The sequence below is a fragment of the Hippopotamus amphibius genome, chromosome 4 (genome assembly GCF_030028045.1).
Source record: "Hippopotamus amphibius kiboko isolate mHipAmp2 chromosome 4, mHipAmp2.hap2, whole genome shotgun sequence".
Classification (NCBI taxonomy): Eukaryota; Metazoa; Chordata; class Mammalia; order Artiodactyla; family Hippopotamidae; genus Hippopotamus; species Hippopotamus amphibius.
This window is the reverse complement of record NC_080189.1, coordinates 176,914,392-176,938,029: the sequence shown is the minus strand read 5'-3', so window position 1 is coordinate 176,938,029 and position 23,638 is coordinate 176,914,392. Positions and strand designations below refer to the sequence as shown.

Genomic DNA, 23,638 nt, shown 5'->3' with positions numbered 1-23,638 from the left:
AGAAAACAACTGGCACAGTTTAACCACCTAATTTCTAAGTGCACTTTGTAATGGTCCTTGCAAGCTGCCACTTTTCCCAGGATGATGACACAAAGCTTCAGTCAGGTGTCACTGGCTTATGGTGACGGGTGTTTTATTGCATTGCCCAGAGGGGATTTTTAAGAAAAAACACTACAAAGGTTTCAAAAACCCTATTTATTCTCTATCATCAAAAATAGCAACAGGGGGACTTATACAACGTTTCTGTGAGTACCCACCAGTCTATTTTTTTTCTTAAAAAAAATAGAAGTTAGTTAAAGAAAAATGATTTGGTTTTTAAAAAATAATGTAAGGAAACACTTAATCAGATAGCCCAAGGAGTCATCAGAAATGTGTAGCAAGAAAGCTTCATTGTGGCCCTCTCCGGCCTTTGCACATCTTTTACTAAACTAGAAAGAGAAATGTACAGTACCGATATGTTCCCCAACCTGCTTGGATCGAATTGTTTTGTTTTGAAACCCATTATTGCTAAACCAGAGTGTGGACACTGAGAGCCGAGGAGTCCGCTCATAGAGGATAAAATTGAGAGGCTGCTTCTGAGGACTGGATTTCCACCTGGGCCATCTTGAACTGGGTGCACTGCAGCCACTTGCGCAGGGCCGCCAGGCCAACACTGCTCTGGGCAGAGCCCGGCAGCGTCCTGAGGCTGTGGTGGTTCACGTTGTTCTGAATGGCCTGGAGGCGAAGCTGGAGTCCCGCAGATAAGTGCTGTCAGGAAAGGGCAGAAAAACAAATACCATATATGAACGCATAGATGCGGAATCTAGAAAAATGGTATAGATGATCCTATTTGCAAAGCAAAAACAGAGACGCAGACATAGAGAACAAATGTACGGATACGGATACCACGGGGAGAGAATCGGGATATTGGGATTGACACATACACTATTGATACTATGTATAAAATAGATATCTGATGAGAACATACTGTAGAGCACAGGCAACTCTACTTAATGTACAGTGGTGACCTGTATGGGAAGGAAGTCCAAAAGGGAGGGGATATATGTGTATGTATGGCTGATTCATTTTGCTGTACAGTAGAAACTAACACAACACTGTAAAGCAACTATACTCCAATAAAAATTATCTAAAAACAAAAAGGAAAGAAAGAAAGAAAAAGAAAGAAGGAAAGAAAGCAAGAAAGGAAGAAAGAAGGAAAGAAAGAAAGAAAGAAAGAAAGAAAGAAAGAAAGAAAGAAAGAAAGAAAGGGCAAGAAGGTAGTTTAGTTTCTTTCCTCCTGAGGTTCCCAGTCAACCCAAGGAGTGCCGGCCTGGACTTCTTCTGCAGGTGGAACTTACACATGGCCTGGGATCTGTCTGGCCTGAAGAAGACCAACTCCCAACTGTGGCAGCGCTCAGGGCAGGGGACATGGGCCAGCATCACATCTCTAGAGCCCACCTGGCCCAAATCCATCCAAACCATGCCCTTCCCATCTTGACTCACTCGCTGCAACAGCAGCGCACGGGCTGACCCTTAGACTTGTCCCCCAGGAGCTGCTCGCTGTGTGGGCCTGGTGTCGCAGGCTCTGCTGCCAGGCTCCCTGGGTTCAAATCCTGGCTCGTCTGTAAACAACTTGGGGAACAAGGTTTTTCGGTCTGTGTTTGGATTTTCTCACGGGCAAAGCGAAGACAGTAACACTCGCCCGACGGGGTTACTGGAAGGATAACTGAGTTAAGAGAGGGGTCAGAACAGAAGCTGACACATAGTAGGTCCTCAGGACACTGTAATCATGATCATAGTCTCTCTGTTCTCACATCCATGTACATGAAGGAGCTAGGTTATAAGCTTTTCTTATTCTTCTTAGCTTGTCATGAAGTTCTGTTGGCCTCCTCTTCAGCATTCCGTGCAATGTCAAATTGCCACAGATGACCACCAAGCAGGGGGAGGGCAGTTTGGAATGCCTTGGGGTGGACGTTCAAGCAGTTTTCACGATAGGAGCTGGTGGTGCAGTGAGGTTTTCAGCAGAGCCATTGGCCCCACTGGTGGCACAGACAGCAGCAATGCCATGAACCAGTACTCAGAGCCTGGGGGCACTGCTGACAGCTGTACTTCTCTCTTGGCGTCCCTTGAAGTCATCTCCCTTCCTTCCACGAGCATCCCTCCCCAACTCTGAAAGGAAATCTAGCAAGAAGCCTTCTGTCTTCTACCCCTCCTCCCCTGATACACCCGGTGCCTTAGACGGGACCCAGTTTTACATGGAGAAGGTGGTTAGCTTTGCCATCTTAATGTTAAGCCCTAATAACTACATTTACAGCCATGGAGTATGTCTGTCCCTACAGTGACAATGCGTCACTCAAGGCGGGGCCTGGCAGTGAGAAATACATTCAGTCTTCCCCTTCCTGGCCGCAGGGCTCTGTCCAAGTCACTCTTCCTTCTGATTCTACGTTTCCTCTTATGTAAAATAAGGCGGGGGGGTGGGGGGGAGTGGGGGGCAGTGGATAAGTCCCCTCTAGTTCAATTCTGTCATTGACTCCCTTCTGAATAGAATTCTTCCCATCGCAAAAGGTCAATCTAGTGGCCAGGAAATAGCACTGGACAAGCCTGGGACCGGATCCCATGGGTATCCTTTGAAGGTAGAGTAGCTTTTCAGCCTGTATTCTAGTCAGTAGCAGAGGCTCGTCCAGACTCTGGGATCCTCCTCCTCCCCCTTCATCAATGATGGGCAGTAGGGCAGTGGCTCTTGCTGTCACCGTGGCCCACAGGCCCCTTCCCTGGCCCACAGGGTCTCCCGCGTTATCAGCCCCAGAGACCAGGAGCAGGTAGTGAGTGGAGCATCGTGGAGCCCTATGGATGTTATGAGCTCCTCCGAAGGGAACTGAGTTTCCAGTCCGCCCAGGGGTGACTTACCTTGATGTTTGACTGAATCATTGGCAACCACATAGGTATCAGCTGTATGGAGAAACACAGAAGGCCGGTTATTACCGTTCTCCATTCTCCCGCATAAGGTTCCCTTCTGCTGGGCAAAGCAGGGCACGCGGAATCCCTTTAACATCACAAAAGGATGTGGGCCCCCCCCCCCCCCCCCCCCCCCCCCCCCCCGCTGCGGAGTTCCTGCTATCAGACAAACGTCTCTCTGAGGCCAGACCCTGCTGAGCTGGTGGCATTTGGAGGTTAACAAGCGCCCCGTGAGTGCCTGAAACACACACTTGAGAGTAAATGACTGATTGTCTCTTGAAAGCTACCAAGCACGGGAAATTAAATGTGTATTTATTTAATTAAATCCTCACTTTCTTGAAATAGAATTTCCTCCACGGGATCTTTAGAACTGAGTCTCCAAGTAGCATGGTGACGGTATCTGCCTGTGGTTGTTAAGAAAACATCACTGGGAAGCGGTTAAAATGCGTAAGTGATAGAGAAAGACAAGCCTTGAGGTTGCCTGGCTGTATTTTGGAAGGTGAGACACAACAACAGTAAGTCGAGGCTGGGATGTCAACAGCGTGGGTGCACACGCAGGCGAGCAGGGCGTCCCTGCTCCGGCCAAGAGGAAAGCTCTCACAACCCGGGCATCTGGGGTGCCCTGCCCCTCGGCTGCCTCTGATTCACCCTGAGGCCCTTCCTAGGAGGTCACAGGGGCTCCCAGTGCCCCTAGCAGTGGCTCTCCTCTGTCTGCTTTGGTTTCTCACCACACTTCAGCTCTTCCGAACCCAAGTCAACATTCATGGCCTCAGAAATCCAGAAGTCAGGGACAGAATACAACATTTCCCCAAGTGTATTCCACAGAACTCTAGTTTAGTGAGATTTAAATGGGGAAGGAGGGCTACGGTCTAATGAGCTTGGAAGTGCTAGTTTCTTTCAAGACTGCTCAAATCTTTCATATGCTCAAACGCATCATATCACTCCCTCTGTGCTCCTTGTGGCCCTCCTCCAGAGCTGCTGTGGATTGAATAGCATCCTCTCCTACAGTGTTGCAGTCCTTGCTCACACACCCTCAGATGTGACCTCATTTGGAAATGGCGTCATTGAAGATGTAGGGAGTTAAGATGAAGTCATTCCGGAGTAGGGTGGGCCCCTTACCCAATATGACTGGTGTTCTTGGAGAAAGAGGGAAATTGGGACACAGATAGGCACACACGGAGAATGCCATGTCAACATAAAGCCGAGATCTACAAGCCAAGGAAAGATGCCCAGCTAAACCCCCAGGAACCAAGGGAGAGGCCTGGGACAGATGCTCCCTCACAGCTTCAGAAGGAATCAACCCTGCCATCACCCTAGTCTCATAAGTTACTGCCCCCAGAACCATGAGACAATAAATTTCTGTTACTTAAGTCACCCAATGTGCAGTACTCAGCAGCCTAGCAAACTAATACAAGGGCACTCAAGGAAGTGTACAGGGAGGTGAGGAGGCAGTGGGGGTTCACGTGATGCTAAAGGGTAGGTTCTTAGCAGAGGATCATGAAAAATAAGTTTCGAAAAGCAGAGTGAGGCCTCTCATCACACAGATGATCTGGGATGCCACATAAGGGGACTTGGACTTTATTCCAAATTCAATACAATTTCTGAAAAGGGAAGCCCCATTCACCATGAGGAGAATGGTGCTCCGGAAAAATCACTCTGGCAGCAGTCTGGAGACTAGGGTGAGGAAGGACATGGAGAATGGAGGCAGGGGCCCAGTGTGGAGGCTGCCTCCACGGTCCACGTAAGGCCAGCGATGGCTTCTGGGATGGAGAAGGAGGCTGCCTGCAGTGACAACCTGTGAGGGTCTGAGGACTAGTTTGCTCTTTGGATTGAGGAAAAGCTTAAAAGTTAGCCTGGGCCAACTGGAGGACAGCAATGCAATGAACAAAATGAGAAAACCAGGAGGAGTGCCGGCTGGGATGGGAGATAGTGTATAAACAACCTCTCTGTCCACTAGTCACGGCTGTAGCTGCCAGCCTCATTTAATTCATCGAATCGTTAAAAAATAAACTAGGGGAAGTGATAAACTATATTCTCTCTCTATGCTTTTGTTCCCAAGGCTAAGTCTGGCTATTGTTCTGCTTTCAACATTCTATAGATACATACAATTTGCTAATTTGACTTCCATTGACGTTTACTCCTAAACACTGTTTATATTGCAGCCGTTTAATACTCTGTCTCTAACATAACTATTGTGTTTAGAAATGGAGCACGGTGTGTTCCCAGAAGATGTGATGGGACTTAAACTCAAACTATCGGAAAATGATACCCTCTCCTGCCTCCCCTGCCACCAACCCTCATAATAAAACCATGGGATTACAAAGGTTGGTGCCAGATAAGGCTGTGCTCTCTGGCGTTTAAGAGAACTGGCTCATCTGGACATTCTGAATGGGAAAAAATAAGTTAGTCTGACTGCCTCCTCCCTGATGTCTGCAGGGCAAAAACAAGCCCTGAGGGTCCTAATGCCTACAGACTTTCTGTTGTCTTTTGACCCATTTAATATGGAAACACTCCTGTAAGCCTCTTGATATTTGGGAGATGCCTGAACTAACCTCTTGTTAAGAATTCCGAGGGACTAAGGACCACAGAACACTGAGTAGTCCGCCCGTGGGTAGACGGTTTTCCCAGGGCTGCCCCTGAGGCTAAGGGCCTGTATGAGGCAATCGAGGGGAACACTGAGGCTGATTTTAGAAGTGCTTTTGTAATTACCCCATTGATATAACACAAGACCATAAGATTCTAAACGTATCTGCAAGGGGCCTTCAGGTTTGTGATTTACGAATCGCCTGACTGAAGGCATCAGATTAAAGTTCATTGTGGAAGACAGCATTATACAAGCCAGCAGTCATCCTATTTCAGGAATGCTAATTTGACTTTATTGAATAACGTTCATTTCAGTACCCTTTTGCTAGTGGCTCCTACAAAGCTGTCAGTAAGAATTAGATGTAATTTACTCTGGGCTCTGTAATGTTATAATAAAATTTGTTTGTTTGTTTTTCTCTGAAAACAATATCCAGAAAACTGAAGGACATTTAAAAAAATAGGTTGCTTTTCCTCAAAATCAAAGTGATACCTTTCCTCTTATCTTGGTTTATGCTACGGGATAAATTGAAGACTTCCTGCTTGGTTGGACTATATTCATTTCACTCCATGCTTATTCCAGCCCTCAAAATAAGATTAGCCATGAAACTTTCTCTTTCAGCCAAGATGGAGTAACAAAGACCAGATTTACACTCCTGCCTAAACCAAAACTGAAATTCCAGATGAAGGATACGAAACAATGGTTTTCAGACATTAAGCATCAGCAATGCAGCACAGTGATCACTGAGGGAGAGGAAACAAACAAGGTGAGCCCTAGAGTTATCCTAGCTCACTGCCTAGAAAGTGTTTTCAGGCAGTAGCACAAGGAGGAGGAACCCAGGCAGAGTCTGGCAGTCTTTCTGAGGTGAGGAGATGGAGCTGGGAGCCCAGGGAGGCGAAGGGAGATAGGGTTTGCGAGGCAGAGTAGTGGAAAGGAGAGAGCTGTACAGAGAAAGAGAGAGACAGATAGAGCACTAGCTCTCTGAAGATCTGTAAAGGGTTCCCCTTGAGTCTTCAGCTGAATACTGAACAGTATACACATGTGAGAAAATTATCCAAGGCTGAATAAAAAATAACCTAAAAAGATTAGAGGGGAAAAAGCCTGGTAATCACATAGCGATAGTTTGTGTTTCCACTAGTTAGAGTGGAAAAATCTTGCAAATCATAGAACACCAACTGGAGTACTCAGAAGGATATTACCTTAGCAGTGAAGAAATGGTAGCCCTAGAAAAACTGCTGCTCCAATCCCACCTAACAAAGCTTAACATCAAGTCTCAAAGGCATAAAACTGTTTCTAAGTAATTTAACTATGTCTTAGAATACAGCCCAAGGATATTTATAGGAATAAAAAATATTTAGCACCCGAAAAATTCAAATTCAAAATGTGAAGAATCCAATAAAAGATTACCAGGAAAATGTGATCTATAATGAGAAGAAAAGTCAGGCAACTGGCAAAGACCCCCAAATTATACAGGTAACAGAATTAGTAAATAAGGACATTAAAACAGTTATTATAACTATATTTAATATGGTCAAGAACAGAGGTATAGAAGAAAATTTTAGAGAAACAATAGCTGATACTTTTCCAAGTATAATGAAAACTATAAATCTGCAGATCCAAGAAAATCAACAGACTCACGTACAAGAAACAGGAAGAAAACTACATCAAGGCACAGCATCATCAAATTGCTTAGCAACAATGGTAAAGAAAAAAAATCTTAAAAGCAGCCCGAGAAAAAAAGACATTATATACAGAAGAAAAAATTAAGAATGACACAGATTTCTTCTCAGAAACAATGGAAGCAAGAAGACAGTGGATGAATAACATCTTTAAAATACTAGGGCAGAAAAAAACAACTTAGAACCTAGAATTCAATAACCAGTGAAAATATCTTTCAAAAATGAAGGCAAAGACTTTCTCAGATATACAAAAGCTGAAAGAATTCAGCTTCAGCAGACCTACACAGAGGTAGTAAAGAAAGACCTTTGGGCAGAAGGAAAATGGAAGTTTAATTCTACAGAAAGGAATGAAGAAAACTGAAAAAATGTAAATATGGCAATAATAGCAAATATAAATAAACATAAAACAAATTTTAAATTGCTTTAAGAGATAATTGTTTAAAGCAAAAAAAATATGGTTTGGTTTATAACATATGTAGGAGTAAAAAGGATGACAATAATAGAACAAAGTCTGGAAATGGAAGTATACTGTTGTATAATCTCATACTATACATAAAGTGGTATGTTATTACTTGAAGGTAGATTGTGTTAAGTTAAAAATATAGACTATACACTCTAAGTCAATCACTAAAACAACAACAGCAACTAAGACATATAGCTAATAAGATAACTGAAAAACACACTTAAATAAACCATGGGTCAAAGAAGAAGTCAAAAGGGAAATTAGAAACTATTTTGAACTGAACGGAAATGAGAATATATCAAAATTCAGAGAAATACAGCTAAAGCAGTACTTAGGAGGAAATTTAGACCACCAAACACTGATGACAATAGAAAAGATTCTCAAATTAATGATCTAAGCTTCCACCTTAAGAAACTAGACTGAAAAGAGGAAATTGTATCCAAAATATAATCATTAAAAACTCAATTAGTCAAAAAGAAGGTAGAAAAAGAGGCAATAAAGGACAAAGAACAGATGGGAAATAAAGAAAACAAATAGCAAGATATTTTAAGCCAAATAATATCATAAAACACATTAAATGAAAATGGTTTAAAAACCCCAATTAAAAGGGATTGTCAGATTGGATTTTTTTTTAAAAGTGCAACAACTACCCACTGCCTATAAGAAATAAACTTTAAATGTAAAGACACAAATAGGTTAAAAGGATAGAAAAAGATATACCATACTAACACTAGTCAAAAGAAAGCTGGACTGCCTTTATTATTACCAAAGAATATTTATTGAGGATAAAGAGAACCATTTCATAATTTCAATTCAAGATATAACAATCCTAAACATTTATGCACCTAATAATAGCTTTGTAATATGTGAAACAAAAACTGGTAGACCTGAAAAGATAAATTAGGGAGATATTTCAATACTCCTTTCTCAATAATTGATAGACTAAGTAGATAGAAAAAGAAGGAAGGACATGAAAAAATTGAACAACACTATCAACAAGCTTGAATCAACTGACATAGGAAACTACATTCAGCAACAGCAGAAGACACATTCTTTTCTAGTGTACACAGAGAATTTACCAAGATAGACAATATTCTAAATGAGACTCAATAAATTTAAAATGAGTCAAATTATACAAAGTATGTTCTCTGACCACAATGGGACTGAATTAAAAATACATAACAGAAAATCTCTAGAAAAGCCCCAAATATTTGGAAACTAAATTATAGTCCTCTAAATAAGCAATGGGTCAAAAAGGAAAGCAAAAGGAAAGGTAGAAAGTATTGTGAACTGAACAAAAATGAGAACACAATTACCAAACTGCAGGATGCAGCTAAACCAGTGCTTAGGTGGAGATTTACAGAACTAATCACTTATGTTACAAAAGAAAAAAATTCTAAATCAGTGAATTCCACTTCCACCTTAAGACACAAGAAAAAGAAGAGCAAATTAAAGTCAACAGAAGACAGAAAATAATAAATAACAGAAATCAGTGAAACAAAAACTATAGAGAAACTGAATGAAAACCAACCAAAAGCTGGTCATTGTTGTTGTTTTAAATCAAAAGCTCACTAAAATTGATAAACCTTTGTCCAGATTGATCAGAAAATAGAAGTGAGATATCAGGAATGAAAGTGGTGGCATAACTACTGATGCTACAAAAACTAAAAGTACAATAAAGGAATATTATGGGTAACTTCATGCCAATAGCATCAACTATTTTGATGAAATGGGGTCAAATTCTTTGAAATACACACACTGTCAAAGATCACTCCAGAATAAGCAGATAACTTAAATAACTTTGTATCTATTTAAGAAATTGAATCTGTAGTTTAACACCCTCCTGAAAAGAAAATTCCAAGCCCAGCCAGTTCCACTGGTGAATTTGACCAAATATTTAAGGCAAAAAAAGTACCAAACCTATACAAACTTTTCCAGAAAACAGAAAAGAAAGGAATACTTCCCAGCTTACTCTATAAGGCCATCATTACCCTGATACCAAAACCAAAAATAGTTATTACAAGAAAAGAAAATTACAGTCCAATATCTTTCATAAACACTGATGTAAGAAATTATTTTCAAGTGTTAACAAGTAGAATTCAGCAATATAGAAAATAGTACATCAAGACCGAGTAGTTTGTCCCAGGAATGTAAGATTGATTTAACATTCAAATATCAACCCATGAAACTCACTGTTAATATTCAAAAAAGGAAAATCAAATGACCATCTCAATAAATATATAAAAAGCATTTGATAAATCCTACATCTATTCCTAACAAAAATTCTTAGCAGACTAGGAATAGAAGACAGCCTTACTCAAGCTGACAAAGGGTATCTATGAAAAACTAACAGCTAACATTTATATTTAATGAATGCTTTCTTCCTAAGATCAGGAATAAGACAAGGTTTCCAACTCCCATGACTTCTATTCAACCTGTACTAGAGGATCTAGCTAGAGTAATGAGACAAGAAAAAGAAATTAAATGTATAAATATTCAAAAGAAAGAAAACTGTTTCTATTTGCACATGACATAATTGTCTATACAGAAAATCTGATGAAATCTATAAGAAAGCTACTAGAACTAATAAATGAGTTTAATAGGTTGCAGGGTATGAGGTATAAATCAGTTATATGTCTAAATACTAACAATAAAATACCAAAAATTTGAATCTTAAAAAAAATACTATTTACAATATTATAAAATTATTACATACTTAGGGATAAATTTGACAAAATATTCCAGTCCTGCATATGGAAAACTATAAAATATTGCTGAGAAAAGTTAATGAAGACATAAATACATAGAATGATATAGTGCATTCACAGACTGGAAGACTCAATATTGTTAATATCTCAATTCTCCTTAAAGTGATCTATCCATTCAATGCAACCCACATTCCCAGCAGGCTTTTTGGAGTAACTGACAAGTTGATTTTAAAGCGTATCTAGAAATGCAATGGATCTAGAATAGCCAAAACAACTTTGAAATAGATGTAGAAATTTAGAGGACTAACACTACATGATTTCATACATGGATCAATAGAAATGAATTGAGTATCCAGAAACAGAACCATACATGAATGGTCAATTGATTTTTGACCAAAGTGCAAAGGCAATTCGCTAGATAGAATTTTTAACAAACAATCCTAGAATAATTGGACGTCCACATACATAAAAAGTACCTCAACCCATACCACAGAGGTCCACAAAAGTTAACTCAGAAGGGACCGCAGGTATAAACTAAAACCTAGGAGAAAATATACACAATATCGAGAAGAAAACACACCAAAAACTCTTTGTGATCTTGGATTAGGCAAAGATTTTCTTCAATACAACACCAAAAGCATGATTAATAAAAGAAAAATGTGATAAATGGTGTTTCATCAAAATTACGACCTTCTACTTCTCACAGGGCACTGTAAAGACAATGAAAAGACAAACACAGGAAAAAAAAATCTTTGCAAATGACATATCTGATAAAGGACTTGGATCTGGAAATTCAATAATAAGAAAAAAACCAACTTGATTTTTAAAATGGGCAAATAACTTTAATAGATCGTTCACCATGCAGATATATGGATAGCAAATAAGCACGTGAAAAGACGTTGAGCATCATTTGTCAACAGGAAAACACAATTTAAAACCACGATGAGACACCAGTACAGACAACGAAAGTGAAAGATTATATTAAGTGTTGACAAAGATGTGTAGGCCCTGGAATGCATACTGCTGGTGTAAATGTAACACTCACTCTGGAAAACAGTTTGCCAATTTCCTTAAAAGTTATACACATATCGTATAGCCTAGCAATTCCACTCCTTGGTACTTATCCAACACACACAAAAGCCTACAGCTACACAAAGACTTGCGCGTGTATATTCGTAACAGCTTTATTTGTGATAGCCTCAAACTTTTAGACACAGCTCAGATGTCCATTAACTGATGAATGGATAAACGAAATGTGTTACATCCATACAACGGATACTACTCAGAAATAAAATAATCTACTGATACATGTAAGATGAATTAATGGCAATATAATTATTCTGAGTGAAGGCAGGCAGAAAAAAGCATAACTACTGTATGAATCTATTTATATGAAATTCTAGAAAATGCAAACTAAGCTATTATGACAGAAAGCAGATCAGTGGGTGCCTGGGGACGAGTAGGTGGGGTACAGGAAGTGGTGGAATAGAAACTAATAAATGTGTATGAGAAAACTTTAGGGGGTGAGGACTACATTCATTACCTTGACTGTGGTGATGGTTTCATGGGTATAATATGTGTGATGTGAAGATATCAAATTATATATTTTAAATACATATAGTTTCCTGTATATAAATTATACTCCAATAAAGCTGTAAAAAAATAAAATCAGCTATGATCACCCAAGGGTCAGTCACGCAGTTTCTCTCACAGTGTTGACTTTCGCTATTGACCATCCAGCTAGATAAGCTATATCCATCCCATCTGAACCAACTGCCTTGTAGTTTTCTGGTACCAGTCAAGTCTTCCCTAAAAATGTGCTACTTTTCCTCAGCACTGTGTGAGGTGACTTGACAAGTGTCCTTTATTGAAGCAAGTCAACCTAGGAGCAAAACAGGAAGCTATAAGCTTCTAAGCTGATGCACTCTGTGGTGGGATGGGGTGAGGGTCGTGGTGATGGTGGCTGGGATACTGGAATATAGAAGTGGAAGGCAAAGAAGGAAGTGGTAAAAGAAGAGGAAGGACAAAGAATCTATGAGACAGGTGGCATGATACGAAGGAAAGGAAAAAGAAGGGAAATAAAAAGAGAAAGTGAGAGAGAAACCATGTTCTCCGTTGGTCTTTTATCTTGTGATCACATTAGGATGTTTCTGATGTCCTTGGATAGATCACAAATACTTGGATTACTTTCATATACTGTAGAGTGATTTAGAATAGTAATATTAGAAACTAATTTCTCTTAGAGAAAAGTATCAGCCACCAAGTCAAACAATGACAGACTATTTTCCTTGGTTTTCTGGATATCTTGCAAGGTGAGGCTCTACCAAACAATTTATATGGCTTTAGGGTCATTTTCAGATCAACATTCCTGGTAAGATTTTAATTACTTATGTTGCATGCAATCATGGTGCAACATATTTAACCCAGCTAGAGCTTGGTCACAGTGGTAGAGTATGAGCAAAAATTGTACCATAACTATTTAGTGAAAGTTTGTTAAGCCTGATTCCTCCAGCCCCAACTTTGTTAAAATTAAATCAGTTTTAGTTTCCTCTTCAGAAGGTACATCCGAAATAAACCCACATTTGTTTTTAGAAGCAAGAAATGATCTAGAAAAATGATAAGATTTTCCTACCTTGACAAAAATTGTTGAATTGCATTCTTGCAACGCCTCCATTAAACTAATCACATGGAGACACACCATTTCTACCATCTGAAACAACAAACATAAAAATCTATTCCACTCCCAGTGACATGGAAACAGTCTGCAGCCACAGAGAACCCATACCCTGTGCCCATGAGGACTTTTTGCACAACGACCAGAGGGGACCACAAGGAGTGGTATTTATTCCTCTCTAAAACTTCAACAAACTGAATTTTATAAGCTGCAGAGGTTTTACAATTGTCATGCCTTCCTCACCTAACTCGGGGCTGCGGATGAACTCAGGTACCGACCTCACTAATCTACAGCGTGCTGTGATTCACACCAGAGGAGAAATGGCTCCTGCTTCCTTCATTTCCAACTACAGAACTCTTGGGTTTGGGTCCTTTTCTCCATCTTGATCCTTTCTCCACAGTTTCTTCACTTGGAGTGGCTGTTTCAATTATTGTACCATCTGTGTTTGAGGCTTTGTTCTCCGTGGAACAAGGCAGCCACATTTACGACAGTCCGAAAATACAACAGAAATGATATCCCTCGTCAGAAATCCCTATGGCTAGATCTTAAACACTACACTGCATGGGGTGGGGGGGTGGGGGGTCAGGTTTATCAGACTGGCTTATGTGGTTTAAAAAAACTGTCAGAATTTAAAATTCTTTCATATTCATTTGTAACATTATTTGTACAAGATTCACCAGCATCATTCATTTCCAACATTTGAATATTAAGAGAAACTTGGAGGAGAGGTATTAACGGTATCAAAAAACTAGTGACACTAGAAGGAAACTCTGAATCTCTAGTTTAAATTTGAGGTCCCGGTTTCATCATCTGTAAAAGAGCAGAACAGAATACTTGACCTCCATGTGCTTCATCGGTCCTAGACTCTATGATCTAATAAATGTAATTACCTATGCGGTAGTCAGAACTGTTTGTGCACCCTAAAGTTTTCACGTAAATTTCCTTTAGGTTGAATGAAAACACCTCTCTCCGTACAGAACTGCCTTATAATATCTGCTTCTCTAAAGAAAAGAAAGTTCTTCACTAAAGGAAAAATATATTCCCCTTTCCAATTACAACAAAAAGAAAATGTTTCTTAGACTAATATTCGATCAATCAAAACCACTGCAGAATGCATTTGGGACAGTGCATTGGCACATTGGCATCACATCACAGCGTTACTTTCCAGGCCCCTTGCCCTTCACAGATAAGAATTCTACTGATGAAGCCCCATGACTAAGACACTGGATGACGCTTTCTTAGCTGAGAATCCACCTCCAAAGTAGCAAACTGAACCAAAGGACCCCCTTGTAAATACCTTCCATACACCCTCCAATCCTGACTCCATAGGACTAAGCTCAATGAAGTGGGCTCAGGCTACCCATACCCCAGCTCTTTTCCAAATGAGGGGAAGCATCCACATGAAAATGGAACTGGATTTGAAGACTGAGGAGCCTAGGTCCTCAGAGGGCAATTCAAAATGGTGAGTCTCTTTTCAGGTTTGGGCCCTAAGTGGAATTAACACGTATGGTTGATCTGCTCTTAAACACCACAAGAAGATGATATAATGGTTACAGGTTTTCCAGATTGCCTTAGAATTCAAAAATAACATAAACCTCACTCTCTGACTTTATAGCACAAAACAACTCTTAAAGATAGAAGTTTCACATAAATTTCCTTTGGCACTAGGCAGAGAAAACAAAAACGGTTTCTACTGAATTTACTTGTTTGCTTTGTTTTTCATCAAAATCATTATACAGGTAGAACAGCCAGGTTATAACGTAAAAATCCACCAATCCATTTATATACTGTGACAACTGAGGTCTTTAAAACACATGTAACGTGAGGACTGAGAGTGGCTTACGCACTGAGATGCTATCCAAGAGGGGAAAGTCATCTGTGAACTCACCACTTTGTTATGGGCCATCAGCTGAAGGATGCTGGGTGTCACCCTACTCCAAAACTCTAGTGCTGTCAGTATCGCTGTGAAGCTGAATTCATTCTGGCTTTGGACATTTGTTGCTACGGCACTTTGTTCGCAATACACGGTCCAGAGCTGAGCAAAGATAAAGGCGTGGAAAAGAGAACACATGTGCAGCACAGAGGTCTGAAAAGGAAGAAAACAGGGAACCGTTACATTCGAGTGGGCGGTGGTGCTCCAAGGAGCCCTCCCTGCACGGCTTCGGCCTTGCAAAGAGCACAGCCAAAGTGCATATAATTCAAGTGATCCGAGGCTGGAGGAGTTGTCTCCAAGTTACAGACTCATGATTCATCATCTTCAAACAATCTGCTCTTCACTCAGACAGGGGGAGTGCACTTAGAGACCAAGCATCTTTTCAGAGAGAAGGCACCTTAGTTTGCAGAATAAATCCACCCACGCCCTTGCCCTTTAATGAAATCGACATTCCTATCCCTAAACTGGATTAGGAAGAACAATCGTTCTGCCATTTTAGGGGGTTTGCTCATCTGTAATATGGGGATAACAGTGTGCTCCTCAAAGAGTTGTAGTTAGGAGTAAATGAGGTGATATGTATGGATGCAGTGCCCAGCACTTAATAGTTATACTACTACTAGTAGTAGTAGTGATAGCAGTAGCAAAAGCAGCACAGACAGTATTCCGAACTAGTAGTAAGTACTGATAGTATTCGTAACTAGTAGTAAGTACCAAAAGTATTCCTAACTAGTAGCGAGTACTGATAGTATCCTTAACTAGTACAAGTACTCATAGTATTCCTAACTAGTAGTGAGTACGGATTGAGTGAGCACCTATAATGTCCCAGACACTGTGCTAAAGACTTTTTATAGATCACCTCCATAATTCTCAAACCATCTCATCTATTTACAAATGGAAACCCAGAGCTCAGAGAGGTTAAGTAACTTTTTCAGTGTCACAGAATTACAAAGTACCATCATTAGGAATCAAACACAGATTGGGTTCAATTAGGAACTGATTGCCTAATTCCTTTAGCAAACATCATTCAGGTCATTTGGATGGGTGCTCTATTTGATTGCAGAATAAATTTATTGCAGGTCAGCTTGCCCTGGCCTAAGTCCCAGCTGTTCCCAAACCCACCATGACCTCCTAGAATTTGCCTGAGCTCTGTGAAGGGACCTTGGCTCCTCACAGCTGATTAGTATCAGTGTGTCTAGTTTGCTTGTACAGGCTCATGATTGGTGCTTGCCTTGGATTTACTTTATTCCCTTAAGCATATCATCTGTCTCTACAATTTATAAGTTTCTCTGTGTGATTCCAACACATACTTTAGTGAGTTCCCAACTGGCCTTATTTTCATTTTGTGTCTTCATATATCTCTAGAGATTTGAGTTGAAAAGACCGTGCATAAAAAATTAGGGTATAAATTTTCCTCCACTCCATATTTGGTTCTAAAAACTGATCACAGAATTTCTATTATATTTCTAGCCTTTTATTTCTCTTCACTGTTTTGAGACAAAAATGCCTAGGAAGCTAACTCTTGCTTGCCTCTCTAATGTATCTTCGTAAAAGTAAACCGAAAAACAATTTAGGGGGAAGAAAAGATAGTCTGGGAATTTAAACAACTTCAAATAAGGCATTAGCACAAAGTCACTTTCCTAGCATCCACAGGAGGGCGAGTGATAAGATGCATTTTCTTCTCAGAAGAAACATAATTGGCTGATAAGGGTTTCCATTAGCAATTTTGATGCATATGGTTTTAATCTTGCAGAAATCACTTACCTTTGATTGCTCTGGAAATCCAATCAGGATAACAATAAGATGGTCTGCAATATGGGAACCTGCATCCAGAGGTATGGGCAGGCATGGAGAGGAGGCATTTGGACACACTGCGTTATGAGTTAGGGAACCCAGAAGCAGCCAGGACAACAGCCGGATGTGGGAGACACACTCGATGAATTCTTTCGGTCTATGAGGGAGGAAGGATGTGTTAGAGATGTTTTTGTGTTTTCTGCTTCGTTGGGTGCTCACAAATGCTTATCGATAGAGGGGCTTAAAAGTGTGGGCTTGTAAGCAATCACATAAAATAAAACACCAACACAACAAAGTGCCAACAAGATGATAAATCTGTTTTTCTTGTTTCCTCCTCTAATCCTGGAGCTTAGCTTCTTGAGCAAAGAGAAGACTTTGCTTCCTGACACAGGATTAAATAACATTCTTCCACAAACCTGGCTGCCTTACTGACCAGCTTCTCTTTCCACGCTTTCCTTTCTTCTTATTAGAAAGTTCTTGGATATCTCCACCAGAAGGGAAGGAATAGAAAAGGAGATAAAATACACAGCCACCCATTTGCCTGTTCTCCAGTAATTTTCTCCCCCTGCCCCCTTAACCCCTCGCTTTAAACCTTTCCTCTAGCCAGGAAGCTGCCCGTGCAAGATGTCAGGTTGAGCCTGCTCCAAGTTCCCAAATAAACTAGCCCATGGGCACCTCTCTCTTCTCAGCCTCCCTTATGGGCAGGATCAGGGGCTCGCACCTCCCTGAACTCTATTTCATCTCTGATGTAGATTCTATTCCAGCTACAATCTAAGCTCCTCAAAGGCAGAAGCTATGTAAGTGCTCAGATAAATACCTGTTGATTTACTTAACTAGTGGAAATTAAGAGTTCAAGTGATAGTTCTATGCTCCAAGTTTTCATCATCCATCAGGATGACTGAGGTTTTTGTACGAGGGCAAGTTTTATTGGCAGCAAGTAATGAAGTATGCGTGTTCAAAAATGCTGCTGGGTTAGCAAGTATGGAGATTGGTCTCAATTCCCATCTTCCCAACCAATCATATTCCATTCCCATAGATCTTCATTGCATTCAGTAGCTCTTACTGAGCCCCAGGAAACTCAGGGGCGTTTCCTGCCTTGTGACTCGAATAATAAGGGCCTTACCCTTGTTGCATTGCAGAAGGGGGGTGATAGAGCCAAGGCAGATAGCGAATCACAGCTTTGTTGTCTCTGTGGTTGCCCCGTGAGATTTCCATGGCTGCAATCTGAGCCAGCCCGACTTTGAGATGGCCACCAAAGGTATCTTCATGCAGCGGCTGGGAACATGTCTTCATGTGGCTCTACAAAACCAAGTGGTATTTTGTGACTTGGCAGAGTACCTGGGGACATTCCAGGCCAATCTTTTAAAAGATCAGGTTGTTATTTCCATACCTTGTATCACCACTTCCAACCATACAACCCATTTAAACTTCAGGGGCTTCCCATTCTTCTCAGGATAAAGGGGAAAAAATTCCATAGCGTGGCCTAAACAACCTGGAATGATCTAGATACCGCAGTTCTTTGCATCTTACCCCCTTTATCCTTGTGGTCCCAGCTATACATGTTCCCTTCCATCACCAGCCTTTGCTTCTGTTGTTCTCTCTGCCTGAAATACTGTTTCTGCTTCTCTTCACCTAATTAACCCTATTCATTGTTCAGATTTTAGCTCAAGTGTCACCTCCTCCAGGAAGCCTCCCCGACCTCCTCCGGAAGCCTTCCTAACCTCCCTGATAGGCTATATCACCCTATTAGAAGTTCTCTTGCTGCTGTCTATCACTTCCTCATAGTAACTGTGAAAGTCACAATTTCACTTCAGTTTGTATGAAATTCTCATTAAAATTGGCCATCACCGCCAGGCTCTAAATTAAATGAGGGCAGCCACTGTGTCTGTTGATGAGAATCATCACGACATCCTAGATGCCTAGAACAGTGTCAGGCGTGTTATAGGTGTTCAATACATGTTCACTGAATTAATTCAGAAAACTTTCATTGCTCAGTGCGGCTGAGTGGCAAGAGCACTAAAGTGGGAGTTGAGACCTAGGTTCTAGACCCAGTCTGTCCTAATAGTCACATGGCCTTAGATAAGCCGCTTGCCACTTGCTCTTCCTGATCTGTTTCCCAAAGTGTAAAATCAGAGGGTTGGGTTGTGTCTGCAGTCCTCAACCTTTTGGTCCTCAAGGATTCTTCTTATTTTTCTATGTATTTTGAAAATGGCTATAAAACTGTTTAGGTAATATTGCCTTCTCTTCAGACATCAAAGTGGTTTCAGTGTGGGCAACCAGCTTCAGCCATCAGTCACCCGGGTATGAGCGAACACTAGGGGAGCTTACTCAGAAACGACTGGATGTGGATATCGTGAGGAACCATCCATTTAAATCTTGGTTCCACCCTCCACCTAGCATTTGCAAGGCTATCCCTACGCCAAGAAACACTTGGATCATCTGAGCAGAGTCTGGAGACTGCGTTGGGTGCTGAAGGCACCATAGCTTTAGCTAAAGAATTTCTGGGACGACTAGATCCTATTTATCAAAAAGCCACGTTTAGTGCCAGATTGCAGTCCAGCTGCTCCTCAGGCCATATTTGGATCCTCTCCTGCCCTTCGTCCTGGGCCTTCCTCAAATCTCTCAGACTATCAATCCTTTAGCTCCCTAGGCGACTCATGGCAGGGCAGTTGACTTGCATCAGAAATTCATTCCACCCTGCAAAGCAATCAATAACCTCAACAACCTCACTGGGATCTTGTCCACATGCAAATTAAGTGTTGCTTCGTCTTTAATTATTTTCTGGAAGGAGATGCAGATGAAAACCATAAACAGCTTATGTTCGCAGAATGTGTACACATTTCATACAAACTAAAGTTTACAAAAGCGTCTTCATGTGCATTTTTTCACACCAAACCTTGGAATGGGCAGCAAAGGTAGGTTTATTTAGGTGGGTTTATTAGACTTCTTTTGCGAATGAGGAAATTGAGGCTCAGGGTAGTCAAATGGGTGGCACAGTGAAAAGAGAATGGATTGGGGGTCACTACAGTGTTAGGTCACCCGTCTCCACCACTTAGCAGTAGCATGATCTTGAACAAATGACTTCACCACCTCAGGCCTCAGTGTCTACACTTGTAAAATGGGAATATTTTACAACAGGGGCCTTGTGAGAATTGAATAGATGGCAAAAGTAAAGGTATGCACAGAGATGATGCTGCCAGGGAAATATCCTTTCCTTTCTCCATTCCCTCTTTGGAGAGGTGAGACTTGGTTCTTCAGAATCCCAGGACATGGTCTCATTCAACAGTGCCACCCCTGCCCCTCCGAGTAATGATAAATTTCCATCCGGTCTGCTTAATTCCCTAAAAATGCCTCTCTGTCTCGCTAACCCGAGAGACGAGAGGACGCAGGCCCTCTTACCTTCAGTTTGGTCAGTGTGTGCATGTCTGCCATGAAGTCCAGCACTTCATTGATGTACTGCCGCATGCACTCCATCGCCGCTGTCCCGCACTGAAACACACACAAGGACACGGCGGGGCGCGCGCTCTGAGTCACGGCCGGCATTTTCACCCTGACTGCAGTGATTGTCTCGCTCTGATTTCACGCTGTTTACTAATGACTTGTTTGATTTTCTGGATTTCTGACTCACTCCGTTACTCTCAGCATAGTCTGTGATTGCCCACAGTTTGGACAAAAATTAATAAAAAGGTCTGTGGTGGAGCGCAAAGAAATAGGGATGGCCTATGGGAGACAGGGTTTACAAGCTTTTTTCCCACTATGTGATTGAACTGATTTTGGTTTGCTTATTTTCAAACTAGTTGGTATAGAAAGAATTAGCCTATGTAAAAGTCATTAGCATCGGTCTTCGTGACACAAATCACCCAAAACAGTAACACTTGATCACTGGAAGGGAGTCTCAAATACACAAAAAATGTGTACCACCAAATTCTACCACCATAATCTTAGATATCTTTGTCTATCAAAACAAGAGGACATAAACAAATATCGTGTTTGCTGAAAGAGTCAAAAATTCTTATAGTCGAGCATTTACAACTTCTTATACAGAGCAGGTACAGGATTACATAGATACATGTATCGCTGTTGAATTCTTGCTAGGGATAATTAAAGAAAGAAACGAAACAGTCATCTTCCCCACCTACTAGCAGCATGTTTGAGTTTTAAGGGAAAGGAAAAAAAAACATACTTGTGTTTCAGGTTATTAAGTGGAATAAACCTGCTCTCTCAGGGCAATGCAGAGAATTTAGGATTATAAGCAAAGAAAAGGAAAAATGGACAGACACCAAAGCTGCATGAGAGAACCCAGACATAAGACTGGCTGTAATGTGGATCAAAAGCAGGCCCTCTTTGAAGGCATCTGAATACTACACTAAGGCCTTTCTTAGCTTTCTTTAGGAAAATCTGGAACATTATATACTTAACTAGCTCACCCAGTGGCTCTCATTTTCCCATATTCATGTAAATCTGCACAGCACTGAACTATATCACCTTCTATCTCTTCTAGAATGTTATGCCTGTCAGTTCCTCTGACAGGGTAACAAACAGTGAAATAAGGTCATTGGCAGTTCTGTCAGAGTGTTTTCCAAGCATTTCATATGTTCTAAGGCTTTCTTCTTCTAATTCAAATCAAGTGAAGGAATTATAAAAGGTTATTGTGCTACTGCTTTGGGAATATTAATCCCTTAGTGCAAGAAAGGATTTCCCCCCAATTTATTCCATTTTCTCTGACCTTTCACATGCCATGCAAATAAGAGCATATTCTCTGCCCCTGAATTTCGTGAAAGGGATTTGTTTCTTTCATAGGCAATATTTTATACCATTTCAACTCGGCAAATGTCACAGAAAATAATTACTTGGAGCATTATTCAATATTTGTGTTTTACCTTTGAGTTTCCAAAAGCGAGAGGAAAGAAGTTACTATTATCGGTTACATTTGCTCTAGAGACAGTAACTACATCAAATAAAAGCCTTAAAATACACTAAATAGTCAGGATAACTTCAGTGAGCCATCTACACTTATAAAACAAAGCGTATCATTTCCAATCACCCTCCTCTTTTTTTAACTTTGCAAAACATAAGTATAACCTTAGCGTGCTATTTTAAAAAGCCAAAAAGCAAATCACATCCAATTCTTCCTCAAAACTTGTACCTGATTTTAAAGTTACATTTCTTAGATTATAAGCATAACACAGGTTCAATGCAGAAAACTTGGAAAATATATATTAATAAAAAAAGAAAAATTACCATGATCCTAATTTCTACTCTCCACCTCTGAGACAGCCACTGTTAATATTTCCTTCCAAATATTTTTAATGCATATAACATACACACATATATAATTTTTTATAAGATTGAGATCATTTTTTCCTAACTTGCTTTTTAATTAACTCTATCATAAGTGTTTTCCAATTAATTAAATATTCTTTGGAAATTTGATTTGGTCCACATAATAGTCCATCTTATAGATGTATCTTATTTTATTTAAATAATACCCTAATGTTGCACATAAATTTTGTTTCCATATTTTTGCTACTTTATTTTTAAATTTTTAAAATTTTATTTTTTAATTTATCTTATTTTTTTGGCTGCGTTGGGTCTTTGTTTCTGCTCTTGGGCTTTCTCTAGTTGCAGCGAGCAGGTGCTACTCTTTGTTGTGGTGTGCCAGCTTCTCAGTGTGGTGGCTTCTCTAGTTGCAGAGCATGGGCTCTAGGCGCGTGGGCTTCAGTAGCCGTGGCTTGCGGGCTCTAGAGCACAGGCTCACTAGTTGTGGAGCACAGGCTTAGTTGCTCCACAGCATGTGCGATCTTCCTAGCCCAGGGATCGAACCTGTGTCCCCTGCACTGGCAGGTGGATTCTTAACCACTGCACCACCCGCGGGTTTTTGCTATTTTAAATGCTGTTTTAATATACATACTTGTAGATAATTCTTTATGTGCTTATAGATACTTCTATATTAATTATTTTCTCAAACTTATTCCTAGAAGTAGACTGTCAAACTGTTCTTCAGCAAGATTGACTACTACCAATAGCTTATAAGAATGCTTCTTTCACTTAGTGTTTCATTGTTAACCTGCTAATTTGCTAGCTGATTTTAATTTTTATATTTTAAAATATTTTTATGTTTTATATTAATTTACAGTTCATTGATTGCTAGTGAGGGCAAAAGGTTTACTTTGAATCTCTTATTGGTCATTGGAAAGGGTTCTATATGTAGATCTATAACCATTGCTATTTTGTTGTTTTGGAATATTTGTCTTTTACTTGTTGATCTCAATAAACCTTTATATATTAGGGATATTATTTTTTAGCTATCACATAAGTAGCAAACATTGAGTTTTAGAGAATTAAATAAGGAAACCAGTGAGTGCTGGGCAGAGACTGGCTAGCTACTCACAGAACCATTTTTCTTCTTCCCTAGGATGCACTAGGCCACATTTCGCATCCTCCTTTGCAGTCAGCTGTGGCTGTGTGACTGAGTTCTGGCCAGCAGAACTTGTGTAGGAGAAACGTGCACCACTTTTAGATCCGGCCCATGAAAACCTTCCATGTATATATTCCCTTCTCTTTCCCCAACCACCAGAGGATTGCAGAGGAAATCATGTGACAGAAGAAACCTAATCCCCAAGCACTCATGTGGAAGCCCTCCTCCCTTTGCTAATCAGGACACCCATTTAAACTTCACTTGAGCAAACAATAAACTTTTTTGAGCTAAGTTGCTGAGAACTGGGATTTTATATCATAGCATCTTGCATTACCCCAACTATTATCAAGAACCTTTAAAAAAAAAACAGAATCTATTAAGCTACTCCTAGAAATCTGTTATAAAGAAATAGTCTAAAATATGAACAAAGATTTAAGCACAAAGATGTTTATCACAC

The 23,638-nt window shown here is 40.4% G+C and overlaps 1 protein-coding gene across 3 annotated transcripts in view; it reads right to left on the bottom strand.

Annotated features, from left to right (window-relative positions):
- Positions 1–546: 546 nt before the first annotated feature.
- The window catches only part of UNC79 (unc-79 homolog, NALCN channel complex subunit), a 201,067-nt gene continuing 177,975 nt past the window's right edge, over positions 547–23,638 (bottom strand). For all 3 annotated transcript variants that reach the window (XM_057732406.1, XM_057732407.1, XM_057732408.1), the window contains 7 exons: positions 20,163–20,252; positions 17,887–18,062; positions 16,734–16,920; positions 14,928–15,125; positions 12,998–13,075; positions 2,887–2,928; positions 547–747 (listed from right to left, as the gene is read on the bottom strand). In XM_057732406.1, coding sequence (XP_057588389.1) covers positions 547–747; positions 2,887–2,928; positions 12,998–13,075; positions 14,928–15,125; positions 16,734–16,920; positions 17,887–18,062; positions 20,163–20,252 — 972 coding nt within the window. The remainder of the gene's footprint in view (positions 748–2,886; positions 2,929–12,997; positions 13,076–14,927; positions 15,126–16,733; positions 16,921–17,886; positions 18,063–20,162; positions 20,253–23,638) is intronic.